At 39.3% G+C, this 13397-nt stretch overlaps 1 protein-coding gene across 4 annotated transcripts in view; it reads right to left on the bottom strand.

Moving 5' to 3' along the window:
• Nucleotides 1-13397, bottom strand: part of ELMO1 (engulfment and cell motility 1) — a 261737-nt gene that overhangs the window by 142169 nt on the left and 106171 nt on the right. For all 4 annotated transcript variants that reach the window (XM_009880069.1, XM_009880067.1, XM_009880068.1 and 1 more), the window contains one exon: nt 11126-11234. In XM_009880069.1, coding sequence (XP_009878371.1) covers nt 11126-11234 — 109 coding nt within the window. The remainder of the gene's footprint in view (nt 1-11125; nt 11235-13397) is intronic.

The raw sequence follows: 13397 nt of genomic DNA, 5'->3' as shown, positions 1-13397 counted from the left end.
GCAAAATATATTCTCAATGTTAAGACGAACACAAGTGAAATGTATGGCTATAAGGCGATTACCTTTGCTTTCTGTTTTGCTAAGTTTGGTGCTTGAGTGCTGGGAGAGGCCCAAAGAACAAACTATCAGAAATCTGCTTTAGAATTTTACTATGCAAATACCAACTATATTTTGTGCTGGGAGGCACAATAAAATAATAAAAATACACCCAAAGAGCAACCAAATGACCAAAGGACTTATTATCCACCAGAAGAAAACTTACTGCAAAAAGTTTAAGAAAGTCAGTGTCACACCAACAAGCTCTTTCATGCTCAGATGTACACAAACAACCAATTCTTTTTTGTCTTTCGATAACCTACTTCAGATGAACAGAGTCCATCACTTTTCCTTAGCTCCTTATCAGTCACTTCATACATGCCTATAGCTAACATTATTACTGTATGGGTTTTTTAGTGTCTGTCATCAAGTGGGTCTTTGATAGAGCTGGATAGGGCTGATGCATGTTTTAAGTCCTTTCTCAGAGGCTCGACAGAATAATTAAACTGATGCTCTGTAGTGGTAATTAGGGAAGAAAATAGAGCCACCAGCCAGTTGGGGGATTATTAGCAAGTAACTTAGCAAGCTGTGCACATATAAAACACAAAGGCCCAGGAAAAATAAGCAGATAGCTTGATCCTGAAAGAGTGGGAACCTAAAACTGCTGGAGGCCAGTTAATACACAGCATTTGAAACTGCAAGAAAAAGAATAAAGTCAGTAGAAACTTCAGTAGCGAACAAGACTTAAGGGAAAAAAATAGAGATATCTCTAAACTGAGCCATGAATTTTTCCTTCAAAAACAACTTCGAAAGATCCAGAACAGGGTCACAGCTCTCTGTGCCAAAGGGTCACAGTACATTAAAAGGTATTTAGGGGCCACTAACAACTCGTCAGAAAGAATCTACATATCTAATAACTCTTCATAGAGAGGTCCATTTTGTTCTGATATCCCTAATGCAAGAAATAAAAAAATTATGGGAGCCTAAATTCATACGACAACCTGGCTTCAAAGACCAAGACCAAGAGTCTGTATGGGTGCATGTATGCATGTCTCCCTATTAACAAACTGCCTACTGTGACGGGCTCCTGGAGGAGGCAGCATGTAATTATATTCCTCTGATGACTTATCAGCCTATATAGGCACACAACTACTGTGTACAAAGAGTGCAGCTCTGATTTGTCCAAAAAAACAGTGAGCAGGAATTACAGGAGACTGCTGTTGCTGAGCGGTGCCCTGAGAGCACATACGGACCTCCTGAGACACTGAGCAAAAGAAGCATGAGAGGAATTGTATGCCCCCAAGAAGAACTAGGGCCGTCTTCTTTCAAAACTCTCATGAAATACCAAAATGGAAAGTCTAGCTATGCTAGCTAAAAAACAGGCCAGGCATCTCAACACTTATGTTCCCTAATGCAGAGTTTTCTAGGAGGTCATGATTTCACCTCCTGGCTCCATCCCACAACACTACATCACATTTACAGTTCTTTTAATGCCATAAGCCAATTCTCCAGGCTATCTGGAATTGCTCTCCCAAAATCACGAATCTCCTTCCCTCTCCTTTACTCGCAGGTATTAAAGGTTTATATTTAAAAATTACACTGAAGTTATTTTTCAGTTCACAGAAGATAGCCATGGCAAAACTTCAACACAAAGCAACCAGAAATGTTATGAAACACAGAATTCAATTCCCTGTCACATATAAAGAAATCCACCATGAAAATGCATTCACAACATTTAAGCATTTATGCAAAGTCTGTGCTAATCCAGGAATAGAGAATGCCACATGCAGAGTAAAGAAGTAAAGCTGAAAGGGCAGTTTCAAGAATGAATTCACTTTTTGAATCCTTCTTCATGGAATAGAGCAAAAATATAACCCCGCAGACTCCTGTTATTATTTTACTTCGCGAGCGCTATTAAAAGTTCTTGCTGAATGTGAACATCTCTAAGGTCTGGAAAAGGCCTGAGGCTCCATAGCTTTCTCCTGTCACAGTTCCAGCTAATCTATGCTTCTTCAAGAGGGGCAAGTGAAGTTTAATTGTTAGAAACTAATTTTCTTAAGCTTTTCATTAGCAAGCATTTCAACAGAAATGAAAGTGACGGATGGTATTTCAACACGTACATGAGTAACCCAATGTTAAAAATCTGTGTTGCCTTAATAGCACAGCTCCAGTCCTTCAGGTTACTCACCATTACTGTTATTTTTACTTGCAAAGACAGAGCTTGACTGGTAAAGATTTACCACAAAGGACATTAAGGGCAGTTTGATCATGTTTAACAATTAAATACTCCTAGTGAATGACAAATAACAAAGAAAATGGATTAAGATCTCAGGCTCTCATTACTCTGTTTTCATTGTTGTTTTGATCAACTCTGAGAAAACAGGTACAAAAAAAAAAATAATCAAGGAAATTCCCTTTTTAATTGATCAGGAATGATCGATGTCCAAGGGTAACCCCTCCATGAAAACGGTTCTTCCACCAGTTTCAAGTAGGTATATGATCAGTCAGTTTAAAGCAGCTTTCCAGAGAATCAGGTGGTGCCAAAAGTCAAGTACAATTCTATGACAGAAGTTAAGTATTCCCTGCTTTCACGTATTTTTTTTTCTGAGAACACCTGTATCTATCCCTTTGGTCCACCAAGCAACAGAAGGAATCCTCATGGCTTCCCGAATAAACACAAACAGCACGTTTACAATGCACAGTGCATGGCTGGAGAAGCAGCATGCGCTAACCAGAGAAAAGCTTCAGATAAATGCAACTAAGCTGTACTCAGTGCCTGCCTTACCCCTGGTTAGTACTGCATCCGCGCATTCTGCCTGATCTTCTCTCTCAGAAGCCTGGCAATTTGATTTTTAAAGACTTTTAAAGCTCAGAAGCTCCCCTCGCGGATTCAAATTTTAAAAGGTATCTATTTCACTTGGAACAAACAAAGTTTAAAAGTCTGAGTAAAGCTTTCTGACAGAGGACCTGACCACACAGTCAATAGCAATCCAGAAGTACCTCCAGTGCCTTGCAAGCATCCGTGAAGCTTCATGTGCAGGAACAACTTCGGACAATTAGTGGTACATTCCCTACCTCAGAGCAAATTCATTAGAGGGCTGTTACAAGGATATTCACCTGCTCAAGGAAAGGGACATTATTTGCAAGGTCTTGTGTGTTTCCCAGAATATCGCACATTTTCTAGCCTTTGCAAGTACAGCCGTGTCTTGGGGACTAAAGGAATTAGCAGTTAATGCTCTTCTCATGTCTGTAGACATCCTGCTAGTGCAATTGTCCTCAAACCCCCAGATCATTCTGCCTTTTCCAGATACCAAAACCCAAAGTGCACCTCTTCACCTGTGACATGTCTTACTTCCACACTGAAAATCCTTTAGCTTTGCCAACCCAAACATTTCTGGAATATACAGAGCAACATTAAAATACACAGAAAGTTGCCATTAAAACAACATTGGGGTTTTATACATTGTTGAAGTCTGTGTACAATTCATTAAGCAACTACATGCGTCTTTTAAAAGGAGCAGCTGCAAAATTTCCAGTCTGCTGCACAGCAGTGCTGTGAAACCGTGAGGGCTTACTTCAGATTTGAAGCACAGCTTGCTGCAAAATACGAGAGGCTTTGGCTACTTTTAATAAATCCTTATTCATAAAACATTAACACAAAAGTGAAATAAGGAGGTCCAGAATGGATTCCAAGATGATTTCTCTCTTCATGTCAATCTGTTAGGCATTAAACTGTCCCTGAACAATGACCAACCCAACAGAAATTGTTCCAGATAAGCAACAAACATTTGGCTGTATCTCAGCTGTATGAAGCTCCTTCGTCCTGCAGATTTGTAAGTGGACTTTAAAAGCCTGAATTTTGCTATAAGTTTTTGCCTATTGCTTCCTTCTTCCAGGCAGACACCTTTAGAATCACAGTCTCCTTCTGGTTGGAAAAGATCCTTGAGATCATCAAGTCCAACCATAACCCTAATACTACCAAGTCCCCCCCCTAAACCGTGTCCCTAAGCGCCGTATCTACCTGTCTTTTAAATACCTCCAGGGATGGTGACTCAACCACTTCCCTGGGCAGCCTGTTCCAATGCTTGATAGTGCAAGAGGGAAGTTTGTTATTGTATTTTTCAGTGTTCACTTATATCTTCTTCGGAAACAAAGAAGTGCTGTAGAACACACAGAATGAACAGCTAACAACGTTCTTCAAGCTCAGAAGAGATGCAGAGTTTTCAAAATGGAAGAGATTTTGCAGATTTTATTTTATCCATACCTTTTCCTATGGCAATAATCCAAAATATTTTAATTTATGGCAATTTATTCCTATGGCAGTAATCCAAAATATTTTAATATTTTTTGTTTGCTGCCACACCTGCTCAGCCATTTAAGCTACTACATCGTCCATTATAGCCTGTAAAAAAAAAATAATTAAAAAACCTAGAATTGGGTTCCAGTAACCACATTAAAACAAGTTAGAGCTGTTATTCTACCACACTATCAAATTTGCCGAAGCCATAGCTTCCGATAATCACAGGAAATCGACATCAAGATATTTTTTTTTTGTCTTCTCTCATCATTCTTCAGTTTTCTGTTCTGCTAGTTCCTTAGTTCAGCATCCTCACAGCTAACGCCTATACCTTACTCCCAGTTTGAATTTACCAGGCTTTAACTTCCAGGTCTTGATTCTTTCTCTCTCTTTCATTACCAGATGAAAGAACTCTTCACGCTTAATCAAGTTACCTCTTTGTTGTCTTTTGGATACATTAATCAATTTCTAAAAAAAAATCCCTTACATCCACGTCTCTGGCTTGCCTATAAGTGTTTTTTTGAGTTCCCACACAGTTCTTATTATTAATAATAATATTGAAAATTGAGTAAATGTCATTTTAAGAGAAGCTAAAGAACCCTGCGCCCGGAACATAATAAAGTTAAGCACTTTACATATACAAAACAATTTACGATCCCTGATCCAAAGAGATCAAAGAGCAGACATATGGCTGTAGACAATAGGAAAAACCACAGGAGGCTATAGACAGACCGGGGTGTCTAGTTAACTGACCCAGAAGCCAACATTGTACCAACTTTGAAGCCAACAGCACCACTTGTAGAAAGTAACATTCCAAAATCTGTCTCACTAACGCTCAGAGGTAAAAATTAAACATCTTGCTAAAAAGATGCCTGCAGCTCCTTTGCTCATGTGCACAAAGCTTACACGAGGTATTTTGTTGAGAGTTTACCATGAACATGAAGTAAGAATTTTTAGAAAGAGCAAGAAGAGGTTAGTTGCAAAGAAATTAGTATCTCCCTAGAAAAAGGGAGTTTCATTCTGTCTCTCCTGAGGGACCGTGCCAGCACACAGGAACAGGACTGTTTGATAAAATAAGATTCTGCTATCATACCCAAGAAAAGTACAATTCAGACTACTCAGAAAGTTATTAGCTTAGCATCAAGAAGGACAAGCATATTTAATGTCCCTATAGTCAGGAATGGATAATTTGCTAGTAATGTTTCCAAAGGAACCTTAAAACTGAAGATCAATATGGATTATTTTAGAAATTGTTTTCCCTTTCACTGCTACTGAAATTGTTTTCAAATGTTGTTTATCTGCTAGCCTTCACTCAAGATCTGCTTAATTTTTGCTGTGACTGGGAGTTACCTGATGTGGTGATGGCCTGGGCAAGAGCATAAAAAAGAGGATATGTAAGAATGAATGCAGTAAAAAACTAAGACAAAGGAGGTTAGAATTTCTTTTTAGTTATTTTATCAAAGTCCAAAGATAAGATAAAAGTTCAGGATGAAACAGAAATTGCTACCTTTCACTGAATATCTTTTTTGCGAGAAAAGTTTTTCGTCTTCCTAACAAACATTTCCTGACTCATAAAATGCTTCAGTCTCCAGAAAATGAAACTGCAAGAAGTGTAAGAATACTAAGAATTCCCTTATCTAATTTTATTTACTCTTTCTGGGGCTTTATTCTATTTAAATTTAAGAGAAAGAGGAGGAAGAGGAAGAAGAGGAGGATGAAAAGACAATTAGCTTTCAAGCAAGGGGAAAAAAAATTAAAATACGACCTTCAGTTATAAAAATATTGAATTTGCTGTAGCAAAAGGAAAATCAAAGCAGGTGAGCCCTCAGGTCTAGAATGCTGATCCTGCAGTGACCAATATGCTTTCAGGGAAAGACCAACAGGAACAAACTATGCTGCACACTATGGATTGTGCAATGCACAGGAAAAATTGTGCAAAGATGAAAAAGTGCTTCCTGACCCTTGCAGCAATCAGCTTACTCCTTGAAGCATGAGATTTGATTACCTTCCATCTCAGTGGGCACAACCACGAACATCGCTGTATACCTTCTAAGGCCCAGCACGTTCTGTTTGATAAAGGGACAATAATGTAAGAATTTCTAGACCCCTTCATTTCTGCAACCTGGGCAATAATCACAATGAGAAATCCGTGGCAAGAACACGTACAAACAGCATTAAGGGCATTATAATACTTTGTAATTTAGATCTTCTCTTTCGAGGAAAAAAATCCTATACATTAATCAAGTCAGAAACCCCCACAACAGAAAAGCAAGAAAACCCAGTGAAGAAGTGGTTCATGTCGCACAGGCTTCAGGACAATACATATACCTGATGTGTGGCATATAACCCTGTGGTCTGTCATAAAGCTTGAGTGCAGATTTTTGCAAAAGCCCCTATACACCACCCATCAAAACAATCAAATAGGAACATTGGCAGTTGAACATCTGTGTCCTGCTCAAGAATACACTGAAAAATACTTGAAGTGTGACATGCCTTAACTACAGAATAACTTCAGGCATGGATTGGTATTGGCTTATGAACATCTTTAAACTGCAGCTCCGGCGGTAGCACTGTCTTTCCTCAGTGCACACAGCATTTATTTATCGTTCCTCTATCAGCTACAAACCACCTCACTAGCTTCAACATGATTTCACTTCAACCCGTATAGGAAGAAGGCAACAAGCCTGGGAAGCTGTACCAGTTCTGCATAAATCAGGTAACAGTCAAATACCACCTTCCACCACGAACGAGAGTTTTTAGGGGGTTTGAGGGTAGGAAGTGTCCCATGCTGAGCAGAGGTACGGAGACCTGGGCATTGTAGGCAAAGATCAGAGAGGATTAGGGCTGCTTATGCAAAACACTGAGCTCAAATTCTTACTTATGACAAATACTAGGTTTTAACAAACTCCAAATCTCCCATTAAATTTACTAATGCCAGTTCTGGAAGGTCTTTTTGATGTTGTTTTTAATTTTTTATATTTTTCTGCAATGTTACTGCCTCCCAGCAAAGTGAGGAGTCTGTTAGGCGGGTATTCCTTCTTCCCTGAGCACATACATCACGTACTGAAACTTGAAGGAAAAAGAAGCAAGATGGAGTTCACATTAGGTTTCATAGCTACTAAGGAGGAAATATGAATGACGTGCTCCTTTCTGCTCTTTGTAAACTTGTCAGTGTACCAGGGATGTGGAGTGTCAAAGTGCCTTTCCCTACAGGGGGAGGGGGATTGATCACTGGCTAACAGTGCTACTGCCTGATGCCAGCTCCAGGGCTTAAGAGTACAAGAAGCCAATCATCTTGTTAGCCGAGATATACAAAGGAAGCTACGACTGGAGAAATCAGAATTACCACAGTGTTTGCCAAGATGAGTGCCTCGGAACGTACTCAGGAAAGCCTTTCTCTTCAATGCCTTTGTAACAGCAACAGTAGGACAAGATTAAAAAAAATTATAGTCAAATATCTCACGCTTTCCTGATTCAGAGATTTCCTTGAAGAGGCTTATGGACGTGCTTCATTCTAACTTCCATGTTATTTAAACACTACAGCAAGCTTTCTCTTAAGTTTTAGCTCCTCTGCTCTTCAAGTCCACTTCTGTAAAGCAGTTACCATATGCTCAACTCACAGCTTGCTTTTGAGCTTGCTTTACTTACACAAGATTTAAACATACGCTTAAATGCTTCGCTGAAGAAAAGATGAATTTCCAAGTCATAAGCATTTTGGAACCAAAGTCAAAGAATTAAGAAGTCCAGTACCTGGATTTGGGGAAATACAAAAGCAGGAAAGGTGGCATGCCTTTAACACTTTCTTGTGAGTCCTTGCTGGGATGAATGCGTGCTTGAAAGGACCAAAAATAAATGGTAAAATGTCTTCTTGTTGCCTGAAGGTATTTAATACAGTGGAGCAAGAGGAATATAATCAGCATTAAAGTGCTCTTCATAAATAATAGACAGTCTAGCAGCTTTTATCTACTCTGCACTTTAAGAAAGTTTCTACTGCTGAATATTTCATGAGCAAAAGGTAATTTATTGTGGCTTTTAAATTATACAATTGAGAAACTGTTAGGAAAAAAAAGTTCTATGTTCCAACACAATAATGACTAGTTTTGAATTTCTAAAGAAACACTGGCAGCCTAAATACATATTTTGAAACCTAACACATACAAACTACCAGGGACACTTTTGCTCTGAACTGTAACTACTGATTTTTAAGACGCCCAGTCCTATTCAGCAATACAGTATTTATTTTCAAGTGATGAATAAACCCGAATGTACATTTTCCTAAGGTGTCGGTTCCAGTTTGCACTTCTCAACAAAATATACTGCTGATCACAGGTCATTTAAGATGCGCATCTGTGACAGCCATTTTCAAGAAATCTGCTTTCTGTACATTATTTTAAAGGTGTATTTTGTTACAGCCTTTTAAAATGACAATTAGAGTTCCACATAAACAAAACCATTAAGGAAACACACTGGTGAACAGGTAAATTGTCAAGATGAGTTAGAGGTAACCTTAGCTCTGTCCCCTGTGAATATAAGGCTGCGACGCAATCTTATTGCCGCATCCAGAGACAGATGCTCTGTGGGTGTAGATTAGCATGACTTCACAGAAGTCAGTCATGCTACATCTGGTTTCTGTCAACAGAAGCACCAGTGCACTTCTCCTCAGCATCAAATCTTCTCTGAAGAACGTCACACGCCTATGAAAAAAACCACCATGGGAGCCTGCTGCAAACCAGCACACCAGCATCCCAGTGACTTGCAGCTTTAATAACACCAAAGCAAGTGGCTTCAGAACATTAACGGGTAACGTCCCTTAGCCAGAGATATCCTTGGGGAATTTTTCAGTTTTCCTTCTAACCCCACACTTCCAAACCATACAGCTACTCTAACCAAAAAAACCCAACCCCAAAAAACCCCAAAACCAAACCAAAAATATGACAATTCATTTTCTTTCTAAAGCTAAGACAGTAAAAATAGCTTTCCTTTCATATTTTCTTCGTATGGTAACTGATCCCTCACCCAAAATCCTCTTATTTTATTCACAGTCCCCACTTTAAAAGACCAGATAGTGAAAAAGTTAAAAAATGAAAGCAGCTACCTGCAGAAGGTAGAAGCAATCCAAACAAACAGCACCACATGTGGCAAATAATCTATATACTGGTAGCCCCCTGCATGTGGACAAAACTTGTCTGTGACAAAAAAGAGGCTTATTTATTGAATGACTTCTTATGACACAGTGAGGAAGAAATCTGAAACACCTGGCTAACCTCCTGATCAATCATCTTTCTTAGCAGCAAAGTACAGTGCAAGTCCCGTGGAGTGATGGGGCATACACAAAACCACCAGGTACAAAGCCGTACTTTGGATTTCAGATATTTTTCTGTGCATTTGTAAAACTAAAATTGATCTTTAGCACTTCATTCGAATATGCTTGCAGCTTTGTTGAGATGATATGCCCCTCCTACATTTACCATCAGAAAAATTCAGACAGACCTATCATGCATGATTTGGCATTAGACACCTCAGCTGCAGCAGTAAGGTTATTTTAAGGGAAACGTATCTGCTACAGTCTGAACCTTACACAACACATTGCCATACATCTAAAATAGTTGCTAAACTGTTTATTTATAGGCATAGTGAATATGCTCCTTGGTAACTCTGGTTTACTTAAGATGGTACTCAAAAGTAAGCATCACATCATTCACCCAGGTCTGTCAGACGCTGTCAATTTGGAAGCTGCAAGCAATGCACAGGTGTTCTCCTGGCCCATTGCACAGAGATAGATTTTTCTTTTGGTCAATAAATTCTCTCAAGACACTTGATTTAAAAGCTTTAGATGTAGTAACAGCCAAATCATACTTTTAAAACAGGGCTTTTGATGTCTGTTGCAGACCTGGTAGGAACAAGAACCAACGACACCTGTAGGCCTTCTTGCTGCCTTTTGCATTGCTCTTCTCTCATTACATTTCGTGGACTTGGGTGTAAAGGTAAAAGAAAAATCTTTAATAGGGAAAAAATTCAAAAGGAAGCAAATGTCTCTGAAGGCAACAAAGCACCTCAGTTATGCCCACTGCTTGTGCAACAAGAAAATGAAGCTCATGGTAGTGCCTGCCAAAACAGACTGCACCTGGATCCAAAACATTATTGATGGGTAACTGAAGTGTATATGTATTGATAGAGTTAAACACCAACACTCTAGATTAATGAAGACACAGACATGCTCCTCTATTTGATAGTAACTAACAATTTGTCAAGTGACTGTAATCGAAGCCAAACACAGCTTGTTTACTCTGTATTAAAATACAATATTTCATATCACACTGTTAGAGTAAATGATACCTATATCATCTGGTATTTAGATAGAGCTTTAGATATCTAATAGAAAATGGGATATGTCAGTTTAGATGAGCAATCCCACAAAGAATGACTATGATACTCACATAAAGCCAACCTATGGACAAGCCTGTGGAATGCTAAGACCATCAAGTCTCCTACACCAGATCACCCAATGGGAAATGAACTGACCCCTCTAGAAATGGTGCAACTGCCCTGCTTCATATAGAAGAGACCGAAAAACCAGGTGCCCATTTCCCCCACGCCACTCTCATCCCTGGTATGCCCATAAACCAGTAAGAGACACAGAAAAACAGAGATAGTCACTTTGAATGCCAGCGTTCAATATGTAACCCTACTGAGAAATGATTCTTGGAAAAAAATTCTTGCACTGAAATAAACTTTAGGTATCACTGAACTCACTCCATGGTTCTCAGAGGTCAAACAAACAGGTCAACTTACGTAGCTCTCCTACTTTCAGTATTTCACACAGCATCTTTGTCAGCTCAATGCTACTTCGGCCAAATGGGCACTCATGCTTGTCTTCTCGACTGCTGTTCTCCAGGACAATCTGAAGGAGGAATCAAAATAGAATATAATCATTTTGAAGAAAGAACCCATGAGCTGAAGTACTGTCCTCCACATCCAACATTTACACAATGTATCAGGCTGAATTTAGGAAACTGTATGTGGAGGCTCAGTTTTCATAAACCTTACCCCTTCCCCCAGCTAAATGACCGAATTTTGTCTGAGGCAGTCAGCAACCCAGAAGCAGTGCTGCTCCATGACCAACTGGGAAGCCTTGCCATTCCTATGCATTCCTATGCTGGTTCTGCACCACCCCTGGCTTGGAGAAACTGCAGTACAAGCCAAAGAGAAAGAAATAGTTTAATTTCAAATTTGCCAGTTAAAGAAAATTCGATATAATGCCTTATAGACATGAACACAGCTAGAAGGAACTATAAAATAAAAAAGTGAGACAGAAATTGCATAGCTGGATTCAGGCTCCAAAAAGGTCCGAGTGTCAAAAATCAAACTGGAGTCCACAAAGGAAGAAAACGGGCACATTTTCTCTATTATGGAAGAAACTCGTGCGCGTGTGCAAAACATTTCAGGAAACTGTCAAGATTGCATCAAGCCTATGAATGCTGCAAAAATGACTCAAGGAGAGCCTTTGTATTCTCTGTTGAGTGACACTGAAAAATAAATGGGAGAAAAGATTTCCTTGCACACTTTTACACCCATTAAGTTATGCCATATCAGGTACAGTTGAGATAAAGTTTTCCTGGCACTACAACTAGACATTTCATTGTAGATGAAAAAATGAGTTATAAAAATACGATAGATTTCACCGAAGCTGTGAGCCTGAAAAGAGAGCAAAATAGAGGCTGAAAAAAGAAACAAATGGTCAAAACAAATTCACAGTAAGAACTCTTTGCAGTAACAAACTTTGTTACTTCAAAAAAAAGAAATAAAACACATCCTAAACAGCTGCTGCATAGCCTGAGGATAAGGGACAGAGGAAGAAAATGAATTTCAAAGGTAAGAGATTTTGCCAAGCACCAGAGAACCTCAGAGGCTCTCTAAATTTTCTTCACTAACAGGTGTTTAGACATTGCTCTCTTCTTTGCATTCCTCCTGACACCTTTACTCCCAACATCTTCCTGTTTTTTGTTTGTTTGGCTTTTTTGTTGGTTGTGGTTTTGCTTTGGGTTTTGTTTGTTTGTTTGTTTTAAATCTTTCAATGTTGGCAGCAAAGAAAGCTTTGCAAAAGGCTCCAAATCTGGAACTTCACCCAAAACCAGGAGGAGAGGTGGAGGAGAGGACCTATGTGACATTGGATGCCAGCAAAACCTTTCCCTCCCTCCCCAGATCTTAGTTGCGACTGTTTCGTGCTCTTTTCTATTCAGAAGCCTTCTCTGTGAAGCAGATAAAGGTGAAAGTGGGAAACGAGTGAGAACCCAGAAGCAATTAGGAAAGTTACGTGCTTCACACAGTATGCCAAAGCCTCTTCACCAAGCATCTATTTTAGTCCTACTGTACAAAGGGCAGCCTCTAGCTGATACTCTGCTCCCAACCCACCACCCAGGGATTTGAAAGGATGGTTGCTCTCTGTGTTATGAGAGTGGATGATGGCTTTCTTCTGTTTTCCAATGTTGTTGTGTTGTTCTATTTTTACATCACCTAGACTTCCCACAGCAGCTTAGAAAGTCATTAGGAACATGATAAATATTTGACCCCCACAAATTTTTACTGGGCTTTTCCAACAGGACAGTGTCAGAATCATTCACCAAAAGGAGTTACTTTTGCTTCTCAAAGTTTTGGTTTAAATTACATCTAATTGTTCCATGTCATCTTTGGATAACAGCTGTACCAAATCAAAGAAACACCCCTGCAATTTTTGTTTTACGTTGCTGCAGCCACTGTTCAAGGAACGTGTGAATATTATTTTGCATTCTGAATGAGTCATCCTGCTTCAGTCTCTTTCATGGAGGATAGTGCTACATTTCCATACCCAAATACAGGAACGATGATAGAGTAGCACAAGCGCAATGTAAAGCTGTATCTCAACACCTCCCTGAGATCACTTCTCTTGTTTTGTTATTACTGTGTTTTATCTCTCACATAATAAAACATAAAATCTGCATACTAGAGCAGGGGGCTGCTTTGAACCAGATTAAGATACAGCAGAGAAACACTGGTAATAAAATCAATGGAGAGGCAAAATGAAAGG

This window comes from Charadrius vociferus, unplaced genomic scaffold (assembly GCF_000708025.1).
Source record: "Charadrius vociferus isolate BGI_N301 unplaced genomic scaffold, ASM70802v2 scaffold760, whole genome shotgun sequence".
NCBI lineage: Eukaryota > Metazoa > Chordata > Aves > Charadriiformes > Charadriidae > Charadrius > Charadrius vociferus.
This window is presented reverse-complemented; position numbering and strand designations above follow the sequence as displayed.